This window comes from Notechis scutatus, chromosome Z, assembly GCF_049901735.1.
Source record: "Notechis scutatus isolate UNSWTSFEM ecotype Mainland chromosome Z, rNotScu1.2, whole genome shotgun sequence".
In the NCBI taxonomy this organism is placed as follows: Eukaryota; Metazoa; Chordata; class Lepidosauria; order Squamata; family Elapidae; genus Notechis; species Notechis scutatus.
In genome coordinates, this window is record NC_142025.1 from 58007893 (window position 1) to 58030916 (window position 23024).

Consider the following 23024-nt stretch of genomic DNA (forward strand, 5'->3'; position numbering starts at 1 on the left):
TGAAATCATTATATGCATTAAACAAAGTTTGCTGAGGAGCAAAAATGACACTCTTGAGTGCTCTATTTAAAATCTACTTTCCCATGCTGGATTTCCAGCACTTGCAGTGTAAGAATTTTCAAGTAGGATATGTACGATTCCTACAAATTATTAGCTTTGTTTAATATAGTTTTGTTTAAGAACATTGAACCTACCTCACAGCGGTAACATTCTATGTGGTAATCCTTGTCCATTGACACCACACGGATAGTCTCATCAGATCCCTGTAAAAGTTTATTTGTTTAAAGGAGACATACTGAAAGAGTATCACATAGTCCTAATTCCTATGAAACATTCTTTTGGCAAAAGTAAAATATGCACCAGCATACTTATTGCTATATACATCAAACATGTATTTAAAAATACTATAATTTCAAAGTTATGTCAGTGGCTCCTAAGGAAACAAATTAAATGGCTAATTCTTCATGATATTGTTTAAACAAGAGTTAAAATTTAATATATTTAAGCATTCTGGGTTACCTACCTAAGTTCTCTTTCATTTATATCAGATGATTAAATATTAATTAGCTGCTGAGTGAGCTTTTAGGAATTAACTCATGTTAATGAAAAAAATCTATATACTATTAAAAGCCTTTTATAAGTCTTATTCAGAAAATGAAAGGGCATCCACTCTTATTTATCCTACTTTACAAAACCACACAAGGTACTCATTTTGCCTTTTAAAAGTATACTGCAATTGAAACTTGTGGTATATTAATCTCATATGAAGCATTATGCAAATATAGAAGAGTCTTTTACTTTACCTCAAACACTACAATATGTCTTAATATTATCAAACAATTTAGCACTTCAAGCATGGTGCTCTGAAATCAAATCAAAAGAAAAAGGAACTAAACAGGAAAGAAACTCTTGCAGTTTCCCAGAAGATAAATTATGTGTAGGATCTCATAAAGAGGGAAAATTTTAAAAAATCTCAAATTCAAAACTTCAAAAAGATGAAAACAATCTTCCCATATTTATCATCCTGAAAATCACATAAAATCTTTTTCCAACTTCTTAAAAGATAAAAGCCGCTGGATACCACCTCTTATGAAAATGTATGAAATGGAACATTATCAGATTTTTGACAACTGTATTATAAACAACTATAATGAATACAAGGTGAAGGTGATTTGCCAATTCTTAGTTATCATCAATTTTTTATGTCCACCAATTCACAATGGCTTTTCATATTTGCATTAAAGTTTAGAATACAGTAAGAGGCACTTTCCCAACTTGAGGGATAGGAAATTGCATTATAAAAATGATATGGATTTATTTAAAAGCACTTCAACAAAGTATAATATAAAGAAATATCATTACTTACTTCAGTTGGCAAAATAGGAAGGCCACAAGCTGCACATTTTGGTGCCAAAACTCTTCACAAAAATAAAAAATAAAATTTTTTAAAGATAAAAGACAATCTAAGATTCAATCAGTTTTTAAATTGCATCAGTTGGTTGTTTTTTAATGTTATTTTTGATGGCATTTAAAATTCTATACTAATTCTCAGATTTTCTTCTAAAACTGCAACCTAATCATTTCCTCTCTGTCATATTTCTGCATATTCCTCTATACCAGGGATGTCAAACTCATGGCCTGTGGGCCGAATGCGTCACGTGCTGGCCCCCATCTGGTTTAGCAAAGGGGAAATAAGTCCCAATATGTCACGTAACGCCGCCATGACGACATGAGTTTGATACCCTATATAAAAATCTGCATTTGCAAGAAAACTTGCATTATAAAACTGAACTATAACCTATTTTACTTTTTTTTAAATTTGAGAGGAGCATTACAAAATAGCACAGTATAATAGCAACTTATAGATTATAGATTAACAGAGTTGGAAGGGATCTTGTAGGTCATCTGATCCAACCCCCTGCCCAGGCAGGAAACCCTACACCATTTCTGACAAATGGCAGTGCAATTTCTTCTTGAAAGTCTCAAGTGATGAAGCTCCCACAACTTCCGAAGGCAAGCTGTTCCATTGGTTGATTGTGTTGTTGGTTGACTTAAAATGGTATCGGTCATAATACCATTATTAGATAGAAGAATAAGGTATTCTTCTACCTCACTCTGCTGAAACTGTAGAAGTCTACAAGTCGAGGAAATCAGACAAATGTAGAGTTGAAAGTGGATATTCTACCATGCTAAAGATATCAGGAAATAATGGTTGTAATTCTCATTGGCTATTCTGGCTATGGGTAAAGGATGTTGAAGCCTGATATTGTCTACTGGGCCACAGTTTTATTACTCCAGTCTTAACAATGGAAATAAATAGGGAAAAATTCTTCATTTTTCTATCATGTAATTGTACATTCCTGTTCAGTGTCTCTCTGAAAACTTCATTTTCCCCCATTTTTTGTTATATTTGTTTTAAAGGCATCAAAGCTTTAGATTTATTTATCCAATTTATATAGATGCCCATCTCAACAAATGACTCTGGGCAGCAAACAGAGTTAAAATAAAATAAAATTATTATAAATATTATAAATACACAGTGATCAAGCAACATCAACTCAAAGCACTAACATAACTAGAAGCAGGCCCCTGCACATCCTCAAGAGTTCCAAGCCCTGGGACAGAATCTAACTTTTAGAGTCCTACAAAATCTCAGCAGGGTTGGGATCAACCTGATCTTCAAAGGTAGAATGATCCACAGCTATAGCAAAAAAAAAAAAAAAAAGGATTCGTCTTCCAGGCTCCACCAATCAATGTTTTTTGAATTTATCAGAATATCAGCTACATCATAGCTATAAAATAGAAACAAGTTATATATTACTGTTCAATCCATGGCCTCCCTTACTTATATTAGGATAAAGAATATCATTTGTATTCACGCTCGTTGCTTTACTTCAATACAATTTCTCCATGAATGAAATTGCAATAAATAGTTGTATTTGTATTTTACATTCTGTTATTTCTGATGTTTCCTCATGTTCTAATACAGGGATCAGCAACCCATGACTCTGGAGCCGCACGTGGCTCTTTTATCTCTCTGGTGCAGTTCGGCAAAATGGCTGGTCCCACCACTGGCTGGCCCTGGCCCTGGCCTCTCCCTCTGAGTCACTCCTCGCTTTGGGCTCAGAGCTGTAAGCCACATCCCGGAAGCACTGCGGTGGAGCTGATTCTCTGGTGCCTCATCTCTTGCTGGGTCTCGTGGGAGCTTCTTCTGGCCCTTGTTGGTGTTGGGTTGCCTCAGTTGCTCAGGGAGACGCGCAACCTGCTCTCTATCCTGAGACACTGGCCCGACCCGGTCGCAGCACTGCTGTTGCCACCTACATGGCCTGCCTGCTGCTCTCACAGCGCCTTGCGCAGCACAGTGAAATTTAACATGCTTCACAATGGGGGAAATAGGGTCCCCTCCTTCTTCTTAAGCCCATTATGATGTGGAGCCACAATGCAACCTTGCCCCACTCGCCCCTGGCAACAGCATCATCATCATCTGCAGCACGTAATGCCAGTGTCTCAGGGCAGAGAGCAGGTCTCATGTCTCCCTGAGTGACCGAGGCATGTCCAGCACTGACAAGGGCCGGAAGTAGCCACCCGCCATTTCCTGCTGTAGTCTGTCAGGCAGCAAGATCTAGCTAGAGATGAGGCACTGGAGAATCAGAATCAGAGACACACACAAGAGAGATAGAGGACACACACACACACACACACAGGCAGAGAAACAGAGACAAAGACAGAGACACAGAGAGAGACACAGGCAAACACACACACACACACAAAGAGAGAGACAGAGAGAGAGAAGGAGTTAGACACATACACACAGAAACAGAGAGAGACCAAGAGAAAAAGGTGAACAACACAGCTGAGGCCGGATGTGGCAAGATGTGGTTGGGGGGGGAGGGGTGATTGTTAATTTCATAAATGCAACACACTCTCATTTTTTATACATCGCATAAAAGTAAAAAAACAATATCTGCAGTGTTATCTTCATTTTAGATGCCAAAAGGGTTTTGTGCCTCCCAGTGTTTTCTTTTCTGCAGGAAACGGATCCAAATGGCGCTTTGAATGTTTAAGGTTCAGACCCGTTCTAATGTTTTTCTTATGCTGTGTTTTAAATGAAAGAATTTCAGGGCAAAAATCTAATATATGTCAAAGATACAATAAATAATAAAAATGCTTGATAATTCTGTTGGCTATTTTTAATTAAAACTGCTTCTAATATTGAATTTCAAGTAGTTGTAGCAAAAGAAAATAATTATACATAAATAACATGGCATGTAAATGTGGTAAAAACAAGTGAAATATTTGAGGGGGGCTTGTTCACTTTTCTAGTGAATTTGTAGTAATGAAAAAACAGTAATAACACTTATTTCTAGAGAAAGAATATGATGAAAATGAACATCCTTGGTATTTTGACAAACTTCCCCATGCACTCATTTTTTTTTCCGGTTTCAAACTAAAGTTTATTTAAGTTTCATATATTTAAAACATTTAAAAAGAAACAAACAAACATATAAACAAATATATATATACATATATACATTTTGCAGCAGGTATTGAGCATTGTTTACATTTTTCTTTTCTTTTTTTCTTTTACCCCATAACATTGACGTGATCTACCTTGTTACAATACCTTCCTCATTCTTTTAATGTTTTAATTTCACAGAATGCTTTATGATTAAACCCACGTCCTTCATAGTTTCATAACTTATTCAGTTGTCAAATGTTGCTTTTTCTTTAACCATTCATACCAACAGTTCCAAACTTTGTAATATTCACTATCTTTGTTGTTTTTTAGTAATTTGGTTAGGCTGTCCATCTCTGCACACTCGTGAATTTTTTTAACGACCATCTCCTCTGAAGGGACAATAGACAGTTTCCAATTTTAAACATAACTTATTCTGGCTGCCGTTATAATGTGCAAGATTAAATATTGATACTTTTTTCTATTTTTGAGTCTATTATACCCAGCAAAAAGGTTTCTGGTTCAAGTTTTACTTCTTGTTTAGTTATATTTAGAATCCAATTTTTGATATTTTTCCAAAACTTCTGAGCAAATGGACAGGTCCACCACATATGAAAGTATGTTCCTTGGATGCAGTTACACTTCCAACAGTTTGGGGGGAGGTTTGAGAACATCTTAAACAGTCTCGCAGGTGGCACGTGCCAACGATACACCATTTTATAGAGATTCTCTTTGTACGAGGCTGACACAGTTAGTTTGTAATTTATTTCCCAAATATGTTCCCACTTGTCTAATTCAATACCGTGGCCCACATTTTTTGCCCAAATTATCATACACTTTTGACTTTCTTCTTTTAATTTAAAACCAATAGATATTTATATATTCTACTAATCAATTTCCTTTCCTCTCCATGCCAAATTTTATCTAATTCTTCATAGGTCATATTAAAACCAAATTGTTCTTTATCTTTTATGGGCTAACCATCTCCCTGGCTTATTTGCATTTTCAAAATAATTTTGTTTTCCTAATTTAACTTTTCGGGCCAGGTCTTCCTGCATACTTAAATTTATCTTATGTTTTACCAAATCTATTTCTTTACTAGTGTTTTGATTATTCAGATCAATTTGTCTACTTACTTCTAAATCTTTAAGTTTCTCTCTCCACACATTTTGTTGTTGCCTTTTTTCTTTATTCTTTTTAATACTATAGCCAATAGTTAAACCTCTCACGTAAGCTTTTGTTGTATCCCAGAGATTTTGAAGGGACGTATGTTCTCTTATTTATTTAAAGAAATATTTTCAATTCTTTTCTCACCATTTCAATATATTCGTTATCTTTTAGTATACTATTATTAAATGTCCATCTTCCAATCATTCTCTTTCCTTTCCACTTAATTTGAATAGGGTTATGATCAGCCCGTACATTTGGCAAAATCTCTATATTTTCAATGTTTTCCATTAAGCCTGGGTCCATCCATATCTGATCTATTCTAGACCAAGAGTGATGGGGATTGGAAAAGAAAGTATATTGCTTTTTAGTTCGATATAGTTCTCTCCACACATCCTCCAAGTTTAATTCCCTTACCATGTTATTAAAAGAAGATGGGAATAGTCTCCTTTTATTTTTTGGAACTTTTATAGTCTTTGTCCTTGTCTGAAACAGCATTTAAATCTCCTACAATACATACATTTGTGTATTCATTTTCTACTATCTTGTGATGGAGTTTATTATAGAATTCTTTTTGATTTACATTCGGGGCATATACTGTAACTAACAAAATCTTTTTCTGGTTTAATATTATTTCTATAAATAACATTCTCCCTTCATCATCCTTATATACTTGCTTGTGTTGCAGCCAATCTTTTATATATACTACGATGCCCCTTTTTCTTTGATTTGAAAGGGCCCAATACATTTTTCCCAAATTGGTATCCTTTAGGAGGTCTGCCTGTTTATCTATGATGTGTACTTCTTGTATCCATTATATCTGCATTTTGTTTTTTGAGTTTTTCAAATGACTGTTTTATTTTTAATGTTGAGTTTAAACCATTGATATTAACTGAAAATAGGGCGATTTCTCTGTTCGTGTTACTGTCTGTGTAGAGCGTTTTTTGTTTCTTACCTTGTTCTGGGTTCTCTTGTACTTGGTCTGTTGTCCTCATCTTCTCTAAGTTTCTGAGATTCTGACTGTGGTGCAAGTTCTTTCTCTTCAGAGAGTTGTTCTTCCTGACTTCTTGTATTTAAATCTTCTCCACTTTCACGTTCTTCCTCAGATATTGGTCCCAGATATTGTTCGTGAAATTGATGCACTTTCTCTATTGTATCCATTTTATATTTTTTATCCTGCTATGTTACTAGGAGCCCTTCTGGAGTGAGCCATCTGAACGATATACCATTCTTAATTAAATGAGATGACAAAAACTGGTAGCCCCTTCTTTGCTCCCTAACTCTCCTAGGTATTTGCTTCAACGTTACCACTTCATGATCTTTATATATCAGTGGCTCGTCTCTGGTCTTGCTGTATAACATGTCTCGTATCGACTTTCTCGTGAATCTGATGTGGATTTCTCGGAGTAGTCTGTGTCTTTGGGTGTAATGGGTATATACTCTGTAGACCTCATCGATGTCATTCTCAATTTTCTGTTTGTCTTTCTGTAGGGCTGTTGCTATCAAATTCGCCATTATTTCATGTAGATCTTCCTTTTTATCTTCAACAACGTTCTGGAATCTCAAATAAAATGATGCTTTTTCTAATTCTACATGCACCACAGAATCCCGAAGTTCACAATATAAGACTTTCCAATTTTGTTCCGATTCCTCTAATCTCTTTTCCACCACCTCAGTTCTTGCCCCTACTGTGTTAGAAATTGTTCATTTTTTGTCATTGTCTCCTGCATCTTTCCGATTTTGCTATCCAAATTTTGTATCTCATTCTTCACTCCTCCTATTTTCGTTCTCATTTCTAATTTCATGTCTTTATGATTCCTCGCTATCAGTTCATGGGTTTTTACCATCATTTCCTGCATCATAGCAAGCGTTGACTGTACTACCTCCAAACTTTGGGCGGAACTTGTCTTTTCTGCCAGTAACATTGTGTCAATCGATCTCTGTCCCAGAGGTGAAGATGTCACTGTTGTAGGTTTCTTCCCTGATTTTACATTTGTAGTTATTGTTGCCATTTTAACTATTTTGTAGAAGCTCTCTCCAATCCACCATCAACTATCCCATGCACACATTTTTATCAAACACCAATAATATTTTAAATCTTTATTACTTACCGGGACACAAATTATATAGATTGCAATTTTTCAAATTTAATTTTTTTCTTACTTGTGGTAATCTCGGACACAGTAGATTTTGTTCTCACTGTCTATTGTGAATGGCACTCCATCAAGACATTCATTACAAATCACACAGCGGAAACAGCCTGGATGGTATGACTTCCCCAAAGCTTGCAAAATCTACAATAAGAAATTCAAAATTATCTTCTTTTTTAAAAAAGCATGTAGTTTTAAAATGCATTTCTAAAAATGCAAAGGACTGAATGAATGTTAATCTAAATTGTTGTCATGTTAGAAGTATGTGAATAACAGGTTGCACCATAAAACTGAGCAATGTTTTCTAATATTTGGTAATCAACTGGGATTTATATTGGTGAAAACTCTTTGTTTAATTGTAGTTTTATTATATGGTAATATTTTTAGTATACAACACCACAGCAAACAGTAGCCACTAAAAGAAACCTCCATATTGGGGTAAACATGTAAACCAATTATGAATCTTACATAGCTCTTTATCTTACTGGACCTTAATTTATGATACAATAGATAACTTCCAAGAATAATTTCAAATCAACCATTCAAATTAATTTTTAAGATAATAAAAGCCATACTATCAATGAATGCCAAGAATAAAATACAAAATGATGCAATATCTTTAAGTGTCAATTCTTTTCTGCATACATGTTGCTTTATTGGATGCTGCTTGTGAGGGTTAGAATCTATGGGAGAAACGAACATCTAAATTTGTTAAGAAAGCAGTATGTTGAATTGTACTGATTCATTTGGAAGGAACATTTTGCTTGAGTTAAGAAGGTTTTCCAAATTAATGTACTAACTACTTTATTTACTTTATTTTAATATAAACATATTACATACATGCATACAGACGGGAGGTTGAATAACTAGCCTGTGGTGCAACCGGAACAATCTGGAACTGAACACACTCAAAACCGTAGAAAGTAGTAGACTTAGGAGAAATTCTCCCATACTACCACCTCTTACAATACTAGACAACACAGTATCAACAGTAGAGACCTTCAAATTTCTAGGTTCTATCATATCTCAAGACCTAAAATGGACACCTAACATCAAAAACGTCATCAAAAAAGCACAACAAAGAATGTTCTTTCTGTGCCAACTCAAAAAGCTCAAACTTCCCAAGGAGCTGCTGATATAGTTCTACATAGGATTCTGTCATCTGCACCTCTAGAACTGTCTGGTTTGGTTCTGCAATCCAACAAGACAGGCACAGACTTCAGATAATAATTAGGACTACAGAAAAAAACAATTACTACCAACCTGCCTTCAATCCTTCAAAAAGACCCCTCTTTTTTCCTTTAAAACAACTTTTTTCTTGTCTGTAATTTTTCCTTATGTAATTCAGTAAATAACTAAAAATTCTATGTTATTCTGACTAGGAATTTTAAAACAAGGTACTAAATTTAGCTATACTGCTAAGGATTACTGGTGGCTGGGTGATTTTAAAACAATGACTCTCTCAGTCCACTGTTTTGGTCAATGACCACAATCCTCTGGTTGCAGTCATCCATCTGCTAATGTAATTGTGCACATTAACAGATGGCGTCCTAGATTAAAGAGAGCAGGATGCCTCAGGATGAGTTGAGGAAACCTTGGGAGGCTCTCCTCAGTAACTAAAAATCCTTCCTGTCCAAATCCAAGCAGAATTTTTCATCCCAATAGATAAACATTCACATGTGGCCTTCCTCAGCCAACTGAGCCATCCCATGCTCCTTATCTTAGTCTGCTTTCTATTCTCTGCTTCAATTTCAGATCCTTCTCATGATCTGGCAGAAGGGTATGGCTTTGGACAGAGCTCAGATCCTGAAAATATCAGATATTTCTCCACCCACAAGACAAAGTCAGCTTTTGCCCAGGCATTGAAGGAAATATGTTTGGTGGAGACAGGGGTTGGATCCTACCGGTTTGGTCCGGTTCTATAGAACTGGTAGCTCCAAAGAGCAGCTGACACTGAACTGGTTCGCTGGGATGAGGTTTTGGTCTGCTGTTTGGCCCTCCCACCCACCCGCTCTAGGCTGTTTGGCCCTCCCACCCACCCGCTCTAGGCTGTCCTTTAGTGACTGCATTTTCCTCCTCAGCTGCTTTGCGCGGCACAGCTGAGTGCAGCTCATCAGTTGGAGAAGGTAAATGCTTGCCAGAGCAGGTAGCGCGCATGCACGTGTAGCGCACGTTTGACGCACATTCATGCGCTCCCCAAACTGATTGTTATGCCGGTCGGATCCCACTTCTGGGTGGAGACCAAAAACATTTCCTTCAATGCCTGGGCAAAGTTGACATCATCTTGTGGGGTAGAGAAATATCTGACATCTTCAGGATCTTTAGGATCTGAGTTCTGTTTCTCCATTCTGTCGAAGGAGTTCAGCTCGCCTCGGCAGGCAAATCTCAGCCAGCCCTCCTGAGACAAGGAGCAAGGAGCAAGGAGCAACAGCTTGCAATCTTTTCTGCTGAATTCCCCATTGACTTTCTGGAGATGATAGAAGATGAAAGAATAGAAATGGCAATTCTGTCTGCAGGCTGTTTGAAAACCAGTTGTAAGTATGAACTGGTCACCAAGTAACCAAATCACAGCCATGTGACATCAGGGTGGGGTCAGTGTGATGTTTCATTTAGGTAAGAAGCTGTTGCAATTATGAGCAGTTGTTAAACAACTGATTGTAAGTTGAGGACTACCTGTACTACTAGTTTATTGCATTTTCTCTTAGTTGCTTACATCAATATACTGTATTTAGAAGTTTTTCCTGCTTGCTTTACTTCTTGAAAAAAGTAATCTTATAAGCTAAATTGTAATACTGAATTGCTAGTGCATTATTTTACACTGTTCTTTTCCCCTATTGGTTTTCTCTATAAATAAAATGTCCCTTACCATATCCATGATCAAATGACCACATATGTAGCATCGATCAGCTGACTGTTGAAAGCCTGAATACTGCAGTTAAAAACAAAAACAAAATTGTTTAAGTATAAAGATGTTTTACTTTTTAACAGGAAATCATACCAACAAATGAGTCTCTTCCAGCACCTTGAATCTTAAAAGCCATTCTCATTTACTTGCTTTTAAAAGCTTCCTAAATGCTAATATAGTGTAGCAATTAAGCAAGTGAAATCCCCAGTTAAAATCTCAGCACAATATAAACATTATTGATCTCTTTTCCAAAAATTTGGGGTAAACAATGCTGAGTAATCTGAGTTGTTAACTAGAAACATCAATTCTCAGAAAATATACCTAAAACCCAAACATTTTAGTAGACATACAGGCATCTGGTAAAAAATCCAATGATTAAAAAAAATGATAAAACATTCTTGAAGATATCACAATGCAAATCCCGCCTTTCCATACTTGCATCTTGATATCAGATGTCCCTATGTAAATCACATGGATTGCATCGTAGCACATAGGATCAGAAATAGTAGTGAGACAAGAAAATACACGCCACATTTGGTGTTTCTGTTAAGTATTTTGTATTCTTACGGGAACATATGAACAACCATCTAGATTGTATCTTATGCACCCGTAGCTCTAAGAATGTTAATTATCAATAAATGTCACAGTACCACACTTATGAAAAATAAGTCATCATTACTGATTGCTTCATTTAATCTTATTTTTAGAGACACTTGATCAGAGGAAGTTGATGAGAAGTGGTTTTTTTAACTCTTTACATTACTTTTAAAATAAAGTAAGCTCCAGCCTGTAACTACTGAAAGACATACAACCTAGTTCATAAGCAACATTACATTTGTACTATCATTTTATGTTAAATAAGGATCCTCTCACTTCTGAGAAAAATAATTTTTTGACCATGATGAGGGTCATGGAAAGGACTGCAGCACACTTACTAGAAAGTCTTCTTCACAAAACACCTTCCCATTAACAAAGTAAAAGGCCTTCCCTCTCAATTTTCGGCCTAGAGAATAACAAAAATATAAAATTAAGTGTTAAAAATGAATAATTCATATAGAATGTAGAAATAAAATATGTTTTCATATATATTCTGGGGCAAAGCAAACAACTCATCTATTTATGTCATGGGAAAAAAGATGTACTGAAAAATTATGCGACCAAGTACATGTACAAGTGGTTCTTTAAATAAGATCCAAATGAGCTTTACCCTCATTCTGTTTTTCATGAAGCTTTGCTCCAGTATAATATGGGTCTCCAATTTACCTTCTGTACAAAATTGGGTGAATGTACTATTACAACTGTAATGAATAGAAAATAACTCCCCATTCTGTTAACCACATAATGAACCCCACATTAGTATACACATCTGAAGGCACAGCAATATTTTAGATTCTAAAGATGAAACTTTATTGCTACTCTAACTGCCTTTCTGGTTGCAGAATAGCATAACTGTGCTATAAATATTTAGAATGAAATTTAGATTCTGAATAAGAATAATATTATTTAATGCCAATCTGCAACCAAGATCAATATTTATTGTTTTATAACCCATATCCCATTACTCCTTCTTTTCACTTCCTCAGTGAGTAGTTTCTTTAATGGAAAAGTTTAGAACAGAGTATGATCAGCTTACCAAGACACATCTCAGTAGTTACTCAATAGTCTAATATTTGAAAATAAGAGTCAATAAGAGCAGAATATCCACATTCTACTCCCTATACTAGCTGAAGGAAAACTTTAATTTTAGCTATTAATACCTGAAGTTCTTGCTTCAGGTAAGGGGTACACCCCCCAAAACAGGTTGTTAGGAATTGATAGTCACCTAACAGTTGGGTTGGAAATATATAAACCAGGATAGACATTTAATACTGTCTCTTTAAGGGAATGCTAAAATTGTAATTGGGTGTGGTTCCTCAAACGGCCATAAGATGGAGCCAGAAACCTGGTTTCCTAGTTGTTAGTTGCTAGATGTTCTGATGGTTGATGTTCTTGGTTCCTGCATTTTTCCATATTGACTGTTGCTGATCATTGTTCTTCTTGGATTGCTGTGAGTCTATTTACTGAACTATTTATGATACTGGACTTTGATTTTGGATTATCCCTGGACTGAATACTGTTTTAACCGTGTATGACGTGGACTGCTTGCTGGACTTTGCTTAACCGTTTACTGGAAGTAAAACCTACATTTTACTATTCAGTGTATCTGTGTACTGGTTGTGTGTTATTCAACATCACTCTCACTACGTTTCCGAGTGCACTCATTCTCCTCACGGGGAATACCTCAACACTAGTTATGGGCCCAGGCTCAGATAACTGAGAGTTAGTGTGAATACACATTACCATAAACAGACAGCTGTTTACTGTTTAATTGTGGGCTACTGTCCTGGTAAAGATAGCACAAGACACGTCAACAAGTTTATCACTGATAACTCAGTTGTATGGAACAAACTATGTTTCCTGGTCAATGAAGTGCAGTCTACTTCTGTGTAGAGAAGGGTTATGGAATGCAGTTCAGAATCCACCGGATGTAAATGCTTGGGATCCAAATAGTGAGGACGATGCCAAAAAGCTTGCTGACTTTAAACAGAACGAACGAGCTCTTTGTATAATTGGACTGACACTGAGTGACCAGCAGCTAATCCATATTCATGGAGAAGAGTCTACTGCTAGGTGTTGGGAGAATTTGAAGAGTATTTATGTTCGTGACAGTATAGGTGCACACACTATATATTTAAATGAACTTTTAGGTATAAAAACAAATGATAATACATCTGATTGCTGGAGATTGAAAAAGAGTCTTTATGGCTTAAAGCAATCAGGATATCAATGGAACCAGTGAAGGAATTAACAAATATAGGTTTTGTAGCTGGCATGGCTGATCCATGTTTATTTAAAATGGAAAGTGATGGTGTAATTTCATTGTTGCTATTGTTCACTGATGACATAGCATTAATCACCAAAACTGAACAAGAAGCTACTGAAATAATTTCACTATTAGAAAAGAAATTTAAAATAAAACAGTTACAAGAAATTAAACAATATCTTGGTTTAAAAATAGATAAAACTAGGGGAGGATACATAATCTCACAGGCAGGTAAAATTAACCAGTTACTGAAGAATTTAAAAATGGAACTTTGTAAACCGGCTAAAACACCAATGAGCCAGGTGTTTAGCCGTAGTAATGTTCAAAGTCCTGTTTTTGATAAGAACATTTATCAGTACTTGATTGGTAGTTTATCTTATCTCAGTAATTGGTCAAGGCCAAATATAGCATACTGTGTTAACCAATTAGCGAGATTTAACGCTGAGCCAAATGAAAGGTACTGGCAAGCTGCTAAGAGTGTGTTAAGATATCTGAAACAAATGATGCATTATGCATTATATTTGGAGCCTAAGGATGAACTGCATATGCCAATGCAAGTTTTGCTACAGACATAAATACACATAAATCTACATCAAGTACTGTTAGTACATCAAGTATTTTTAGGAAAGGTGTTGATTGGATGGAGGTCTATTCGACAGAATCATCTAAGTTTATCAACAATGGAGGCTGAATTCTCGTGTTTATCTCTATTATGTACAGTTTGTTATAAGCAACTATTGATTGATATGGGAATTGATGTAACAGATTCTATTGTTGTATATGAAGACAACCAATCAGCGATTCAGATGGCTTCCAATCTTGCTGTGAAAACAAGATCAAAACACAGATCTAAAATATCGTAAGGTGAGACAATGTGTGCAAAGTAAAATGATTAAACTGGAGTACTGCATGTCAGAGAATAACATTGCAGATCATTTTAATAAAGCCCAAGGCTCTGTAAAGCATAAAGCTTGCTGTGAGAATTATGGACTTTAACTGTAAGGTGTTTTTTTTTTTGAAAATTTTATTTGGGTTTTCACAAAAAAAACCATAATACAAATAAAACATCTTTTTTTGAAAATAGCATGGTCCCGGGTTACACTTCTTCATACAGACGCAAACTCAATTTCATGCTCACTTTTATGTTCTATTCCACATCTTATTACTGTTTTACATTTTCTACATAGTTTTTCTCCTCTCTTAATTTTCTCAATTTTATTTTAATTATTTCATCTCAATTCAAATCATTATATTTATACTTTTGTCTGTCCTGTTTCAATTTCATATTTTCTTTTCTCATTAAACAAATTTTCTCCTGTAGTTACTAATTGGAGTATGACACCGTTATATCTTTTAATTTTATCCATTCAACTCTTATTTAAGCTTCAATATATACCTTGAGGTTATAACATTCAATATAATACATAACTTCCAATCAAATTCTGCTTGGTACATTCTTAAAATACACACTATATTCTTAAAAAGTGATTATAAATATATGTAATTAAAACACTCATTCCATTCCAATTCAGTTCTATCATTAATATTCATTAAAGTCTTAACATCTTTAACATTTCTTTTCAATTAAATATCATACTTCCTTGGGAACACTTATAAGCTTTCCGTAATTAATTTTTCCCCTATTTCTCTTCCCTTATATTTTATAAAACATTAAATAATTAAAATGTTTCCATCCTTTCCTAATTCAATTCTCTCATTCATTTTATTTCCTTTATTTATTAACAAACATTTCACTAGATTACAATAACTATTTTATCCATCATTTTAATCATACTTTTAATCATTTCATATTTTCTAAAATTATTTCTATTTCTAATATAACAATACTATCTTATGTACCTTTGCAGAATCCCTTTTTCAATTAAATTTTCACCCATTATCTCTAAATAGGCCCTGTTTCTCCAAATCTTGTTTCTGTCCTTTATAACTTTTCCTTTCCTTCTTTCCTCTCTTTCTTCTCCCTCCCCTTTTACCCCCTTGTCTCTCTACTTGTAATTCTCTCTTCTGTATTCCCCTCTTCTGTTGCTTTCTAATATTATACTTATTTTTCAAACTATTCTTCTTTTTCTTGGTTGTTTTTTCAAATCTTAATTTTTTCATTCTCTTTCCCCCCTTTCCTTTTTTCCCCCACATAAAATTATTTGTTCATTAAAGATGGCTTCTTCGTATCAATCTTCTTGTTCTGCAGGCATTTCTTGTTGTTTCTCATAGTTCCAGTAGTTCTCCATTTCTAAGAATTGAAATACAAAGCCAAAAGAACCTCTCCCTTCTTGTGCATCTTCTTTGTACTTTTTAAGTTCCATTTTCAGTTCTTCTAAAAGTAGAACAACCACTTTTAAACAACCACCCGATTGATTTTAGTCATTCAAATGCAATAACCAAAAATCCAGAGATCACCAAATAATCCAAATTTTCCCAAGATGTTTCTTCATGCTTCTTTTTTCACTTTCTCTTCCTGGGGTTCTACTATTTTGTGGCCAAGTTGCAGTTAAAATGTATCTTTTAGAAGTCTTGTTGAGGTTTTACTGTAAATTCCTTTTAATTCCAGGCAGTCTCCTCCCCTTTTTCCAGATCCTGCCCTTTTATTCTTTTTCTCTCCTTTCCTGCTTTTAAAAGGTTTTAAGTATCCAGAAATCTTTATTATCCCTTTGACATTTTATTTTCAGCTTAAATGCCTATTGATGTCAAGGTGGATTTTTTTTCAATTTCTTATTTAAATCTCTTAGCTGTTAGTATAGGGAAAGGGAGAGAAGAAGAAAAACCAAATCCTTTCCCCTTTCTCTCTCCTTCGCTGCTTCATAGTCTTCTTTGGGAACAATGTTACTTTTTTTTTAGTTTAAATTCCAGGGTACCTTAGTTTTTGCTTTTGCAGTTTAACCCGGTCAACCAAAACCTCTTCTTATCTTCCTCCTGCACATTCTTTTCCGGTCGATTTCTTCTTTGAGGTGGCCATTTCTGACCACCGCTGCAACCGCCTTCGAGAAAGGGAGTAATGGCCAGCTGAAGAGAAGAGATACGGCTCTCCTCAACCCTGCTGGCAGTCTCTCCCCTCTTCACCACCTCTACGGGGTGGCTTAGCCCTGAAACCAGCCGGCTCGGGACGCTCCAGTGGCAAGCACGGACTGAAACCATGCACTATCGTGGCTTCGGTCTGTCCACGAAGAGGCTCAAACCAGAAGTCCCAAACTGTAAGGTGTTATATGTTGTCCTGCCCAAAGGGGAGAATCTTAGGAATTGATAGTCACCTAACAGTTGGGTTGGAAATATATAAACCAGGATAGACATTTAATACTGTCTCTTTAAGGGAATGATAAAATTGTAATTGGGTTTGGTTCCTCAAACGGCCATAAGATGGAGGTAGAAACCTGGGTTGTTAGGTCTGTTGTTAGTTGCTAGCTGCTAGATGTTCTGATGGTCGATGTTCTTGGTTCTTGCATTTTTCCTATTAACTGTTGCTGATCGTCGTTCTTCTTGGATTGCTGTGAGTCTATTTACTGAACTGTTTATGATACTAGACTTTGATTTTGGATTATCCCTGGACTGAATACTGACTGCTTTAATTGTGTATGACTTGGACTGTTTGTTGGACTTTGCTTAACCATTTACTGGAAGTAAAACCTACATTTTACTGTTCAGTGTATCTGTGTACTGGTTGTGTGTTATTCAATATCACTCTCATTATGCTTCCCTGAGTGCACTCGTTCTCCTAAAGGGGAATACCTCAACACAGATCAACAATATGAAACACAATATGCAAACATCTGAGATTTTGAGCAATTTCCATTACTTGGTATTGCCAAATCTTTGTTGTTGTTGGACACACAATAAGTTATGAAAATGAAGCATACCTGTGTCCTATTCATAGTTGTTAGCATGAAATAAAAACGCAATTTGAAAATCAGTATCTCCAAAATGATACAGATGCACATCCAAGACTTTTACAGTTTAAATGTAGTGTTTCTTGATCACTGTCTAAATACATACAGATACATACATATACAAATACATTATGCTTTTAACAGAGGAGAACCAAGATCTCAATCTAACATATTCTATCTTAAAGTTCAATCTAGCTGATGTGATTGAAAACTAAAATGGCTGGCACAAAGTGATTTATTTTTTTACACTGGCATGCTCTTTTGCATTAGGCACTCCTCAAAGAGGCACAAAAGCACCCATTTAACTATAATTTTGCCACTAGAAAAAAGTGCCCAGGCTTTTAACCATCTAAAGCTAATGGCATCAGGGCATGTGTTCTGACCAAAACCTGGTTCCAAGAGAGCAAACACAAGGCAAAGGCATGTTTCAGCTAAGAATTCTGTTTCTTCGCAGATAAAAGGCTGCTTCCAACTAATTAGCTCCGACAAGAAAGAACCTTGCCAAGTTTTTGCAAGTCTGCCAAAACACAGCAGATAAGAAATAGCTGACAATACAAGAGTCTTCAAATACCAACTGTAATGTCCACGAGGCTGAGTTCAAATGTCTTTGCCTTCTGCAAAAAAGGTTAGTTTCACAGCTGGCTTTTATCTTCTTGAAGGAGGGGCCATTATCTTGCAGCCTTACTCCCAAGTCACCTGTGCTGTTGTAATTGCTCTTTCCTACAAGCAATCCTGCGTGCAAGTGCACTTGGCACAGGTTCCTCAGGAACCTCCTCACCACTGCTGCCAGCCCGCACAATCTCTGAAGGCAGCAGTCCACTCCCTAATGGTCCTGGCCCCTCATCTGAGTCCTCGCTCTCAGCCATCCGCACCTGCTGCCGGCTAACCACAACATGTGACCACCTCATCTCATTGTATTATAACCAGAAAGCAAGAATTAGAGTGGAAAATGGAGTAATTAAAGGTATCAAAAGTTTATCAAAAGAGTAATTAAAGGTATCAAAAGAGTGTGCCAAGATTGTCTCATGCCCATAATCAATCAATCAATCAATCTATCTATCTATCAATCTATCTATCTAAAAGCGAAATACCACTCACGCAGCATCATGAGATCTCCAGAACCGTAAAGCCTACAAACTTGAAATTTGGCACCTATGTTTCTCTTGGCTTCTAGGTGCTCGCTAAGAAAGGATTTTTCAAAATGACAATCAGATCATTAGTACATTTCTTAATATAGTAATTAACATGCTCTGATGCTAAGGAGTTCTATTCCCTCTCCCCACCTGAAAAGAACTCTGTTCCAACTGCCAGTTGCCTCACATTACGTTACCTCACATTATGTTATCTTAGTAACTCCACAGTCATTTGCACCACTCAGGTTAGCTGAGGACACAGACAAACATCCATGTTGCCTCCACGACTGTCTAAAAGGATGCAAACTACACTTCCAAACAGGAAGCTACTTTGGAATCAAAGGTTGTAGTATTTTTATTACCCACCATCATATCAGAACTGAAGAAGCTCCTTGGATGAGAAGCAAAACATCTTCAAAGAAAAACCAAAAAGTCCAGTTGTCTCCTGAAAAAAAGCACCTTTGGAACAACAGTTGAAGGATTGTATTTTACAACACTTTTGCTGGATGGATAGATGGAAAGGAATGGAAAGGAGAAAGGAAGAGAAAGGAGAGGAGAGGAGAGGTGTGTGTGTGTGTGTCAGAATATCCATGAACTGGCAGAGACATGGTAACAAGGTCAGCCAATGAATAGGCATGGCAACAGATCAGCCAGTAGGAGCTGAATTGGAAACTGAAACTTGAACAAGCTTGGTTGTGGCTCTGCAGCTCTCAGCTCTAAGAAACTAGTCTGGACTGGTCTGCAATTCTGAATCAAAACTGAAACTGCTCTCTCCTCTGCTTTTATTTTTGCCTATAACTACTACCATGTTTGAAGAATCAGCCATTGGTATTGTACATTTACTTCATGTGTTATTATGTATACAAAGAAGTTAATGAATCCTGCTGAATCAGTTATCTGTGTGTGCTTTCTGGATTTGATTTTTACAACAAACTCTGTCTGATAGTATGTATGTGCGATATATATCGTGAGAAATCCTGGGCCAGTAGAAATAAGAAATTAGAATTGAAATTGCTTGGAGAAACAACAAAATATATGCTTGTTGGCTGGAAATAAGGCTTAGGGGCTCTCTTGCTGAAAAGGAGGAAATTAAAAAATCTGCTGTTCAATATTTTAAAAGGGGGGGGGGAGATGTTAACAACAGATAATGCGAGCCAAATGCAATCAGAGAAGTTAGAGAGCCAGTTTGATCTGGTAGTTAAGGCACCAAGCTGGAAAGAGGGAGTCCATGAGTTCAAGTCCACCCCAGCCATGAAAGCCAGCTGAGTAACTTTGGGCTAGTCACCCTCTCTCAGCCCAACTCACCTCACAAGAGTTGTGGGAAAATAGGAGGAAGGTGTGTTGGGTATATTTGCCACATTGAATTACTTGTAAAAATAATAAAGGCCAGACACTTTTTTCCCTTTTTAAAAACCTTGTAATCTTTTAATTTGGGGTAGAGTTGGGACCACTGGAAAGATGCTGAGTGTTTACCTGAAGGATGCCCTTCCTGATACATGTGGAGTTCACAGCAGATATTTTTCCTTGTGCTCTAGGAAAGAAACATTTGCTACCTAGGATTGGCCTCTCAACCTTCTGAATGGAAGGCAAGCGCCTTCAAAGGCAGGATATAAATAAAATGAAATAAATAGAAAAAATTGTAGCAGCAATAGATTTTATCTTTCTAAGCTCAAAATTGACAAAGAATGATGATTTATTTTGCTTATATATAAATTATGTATATGTATACATTAATTTTAATATTAGTAATATCAATCTAAAATTAATTTAAAACAGTAAATTGAAAAGTTCAATAAGACAAAAAAGACATCTTTGTCAATCTGTATATAGAATTATACAAACTACATTCTCTATATACAAATAGGATTTCTTTTAAGTTTTCAGACTGCCTCCCGTCTTCATGGCAGCCATTTTGACTGCCACTACAGTTCGTCTTCGGAGGGGGTTTTCCTTGATAGGGAGGACAGATGTGGCTCCCCCCACCCGTCAGGCAGTTCCTCTTTCTTCACCACCCCTTCAGTGTGGTTCTGGTCTCAACTGGGACCCTCCAATGAGAGAACTCGGAGCGAAGCCGTGGACAATCGCGGACCCTGCTCCGACCACGGCATTAGCACAGCCAGAAGTCACCTAAGACTGTGCTGGAGTGAGGAGTCAGTGAGCAGTGTGTGAACTGGATGAAAATACTTCTGAATTACTAAAGGTAACCCCGATAAAAGCAACAGGAAAGAGAACTCATAAAGATTGGGACTGGCGGCGATTTTAAAAGTTAGAGATGAATTTGGGAAATAATTTGGAAAAATTAAAGAACTTAATCCTTAAAACTGAAACGGAAGGGAAATAATTCAAAGGGAAAACTTTTACAAAAAAGAATCTATAAAATTGGAATTGGTGATTACACAGGATTTGACGTTGGATAGGCATTACATAAAATGCTGTAATTGACTGTGGAAAAAGAATATAATAACTAACAATTGAAAATATTGATAAACTTGACAAAAGATTAAAGAAACAGTAAAAAAAGGTGGAAAGTGTAAGCTAATATAAGAGCACCACCTGCTGCTAAAAAAAAAAAAATCCTGTAGATCCTGACAACCTGACTTATTTAAAGTTGAAGGAAAATAAAAGGAACTGTATTGTTAAAAGACCTCAGAAAATATTGGAATATTGAATTTAAATCAGTGGAGGAACACATGAAGATTTCCCCTGGGATTTGGACATGTGAAAAGAAATAGACTGATGGACTTTGGGATACAAAGGTTGGTGGATATCGGACTGACAGATGGGGAAAAACTTGTTGGTTTAAATAAAGATGCTGGATAATTGGATAAAAAAATAAAACAAGCAATAAAAATGAGCAAAATATGCAGAGAAATAGTGCTGGAATTACAAACTGTAAGAGAAATGATGAACAAAAGCGTTAAGGACTTACTGAGTAAAATACAGAATATGGAAGAAAATTCAAAAATGGTGACGCAAACTACAGAAGAAAAGCAAGAAGTGCAAGGTGGAGGAGGAGCCAAACAGACAAGAAACTAGGAGGGCAGAGCAGACGGAACAACAAACAAAGTGAAAGGGAAAAAAAGAAATAAAATTTAAAATGTTAATGATTGAGGTAATAAATCCAGGGAAGGAAATTCTGAAGAGTTAAAAAACAAAGAAGAGAAATTCTGAGAGAGGTTTCTGAGAGGACAGCGGCAAAATCATGTAAAAAGAGAAGAGAAGCAGAGGAATATAACAGAAGAAAGAGGAATGAACAAGAGGAAGGGTCAAAAATGATAGAAAATGGGAGGCAAAATCAAAGAGATTAATAAATATTGCAAGAAGAGCAATAGAGGATGGCTGAAGAGGGGAAGGATAGAGATTCCACATGAACAGGTGTTATATGAATTTATATTCTGATTAATTTTGATAAAATGGGAAAAATGGGAAATCAATACTTATTAAAGATATGTAAATTGTTAACCAGAAGACATACAAGGCTGAATATTTTCATTGGAATAAATATGAAATTAAGTTTTTATTATAAGGTTATTATTCAAGATATGTAACTGCTAATGGGATATATGTAAAATTAATATGATATTATGGGAGAAAGAAGGCCATGTGGAATTTTGGGGGGAAATATAGATATATATAAGGTATAGTAATAGACAAAAATATACATATTATTATTAGAATGTATAGCCTATTAAATGAATACAAGATGGAAAATACAACCTATGCACTGCAATGAGATTAGAGAGGGACTTGTGTTAAAAATATAACAATGGCACAACTAACATTAAAAGGGGATAAATATTAGATAATACAATTTAAGATAAATATATGAATGATTACTTTAATGATATAATTTGTTAAACTTTGCAAATATGACTATTAAAAGAATATATATAACACAAAAATGATATTAAAATATAGAGATTGATACAAAGCAATATATGAGTATCAAATAATAAAAGGTGGTAATATGCAATAATACTAAATCAGATGAGAAAATTAATAATATGAATATGAAATAAGGATTATGTTTGTTTTCGAAATGTTAAATGACCTGGAGCCACACTGTACACTCAATGATGTAAAGAAATAATATATATATATATTTTTTAAAAAGGGATTTCTTTTTACTTTGACTTACACTCACAACTGAATCCAAACTTTTTGTTGCTAAGCAAGACAATTGTTAAATGAGTTTTGCCCCATTTTATGACCTTTCGTGCTATAATTGTTAAGAGTATCACTGCAATTAAGTTAGTAACAGTCATTAAATGAATATGGCTTTCCCTTTGATTTTGCTTGTCAGAAGGTTGCAAAAGGTGATCACATGACTCTGGGACACTGCAGGTATCATAAATACATTCCAATTGCCAAGCATTTGAGTTTTGATCATGTGACCAAGGGGATGCTACAACAGTACTAAGTGTGAAAAACAGTCATAGGTTACTTTTTTC

At 35.7% G+C, this 23024-nt stretch overlaps 1 protein-coding gene across 7 annotated transcripts in view; it reads right to left on the minus strand.

Moving 5' to 3' along the window:
• The window catches only part of LIMD1 (LIM domain containing 1), an 87935-nt gene that overhangs the window by 4597 nt on the left and 60314 nt on the right, over positions 1-23024 (minus strand). For 3 of the 7 annotated variants that reach the window (XR_015745646.1, XM_026678484.2, XM_026678486.2), the window contains exons 4-8: positions 11614-11681; positions 10640-10702; positions 7787-7917; positions 1367-1418; positions 195-263 (exon numbers count right to left, since the gene is read on the minus strand). Coding sequence is in view for 6 of the 7 variants with exons in the window: in XM_026678484.2 (XP_026534269.1) it covers positions 195-263; positions 1367-1418; positions 7787-7917; positions 10640-10702; positions 11614-11681 (383 nt within the window). In the remaining variant the exon portion in view is untranslated. Of the gene's footprint in view, positions 1-194; positions 264-1366; positions 1419-1446; positions 7185-7786; positions 7918-10639; positions 10703-11613; positions 11682-23024 lie in introns of those variants that run through there. The other 4 variants (XM_087945560.1, XM_087945561.1, XM_087945562.1 and 1 more) reach the window with 2 other exon arrangements.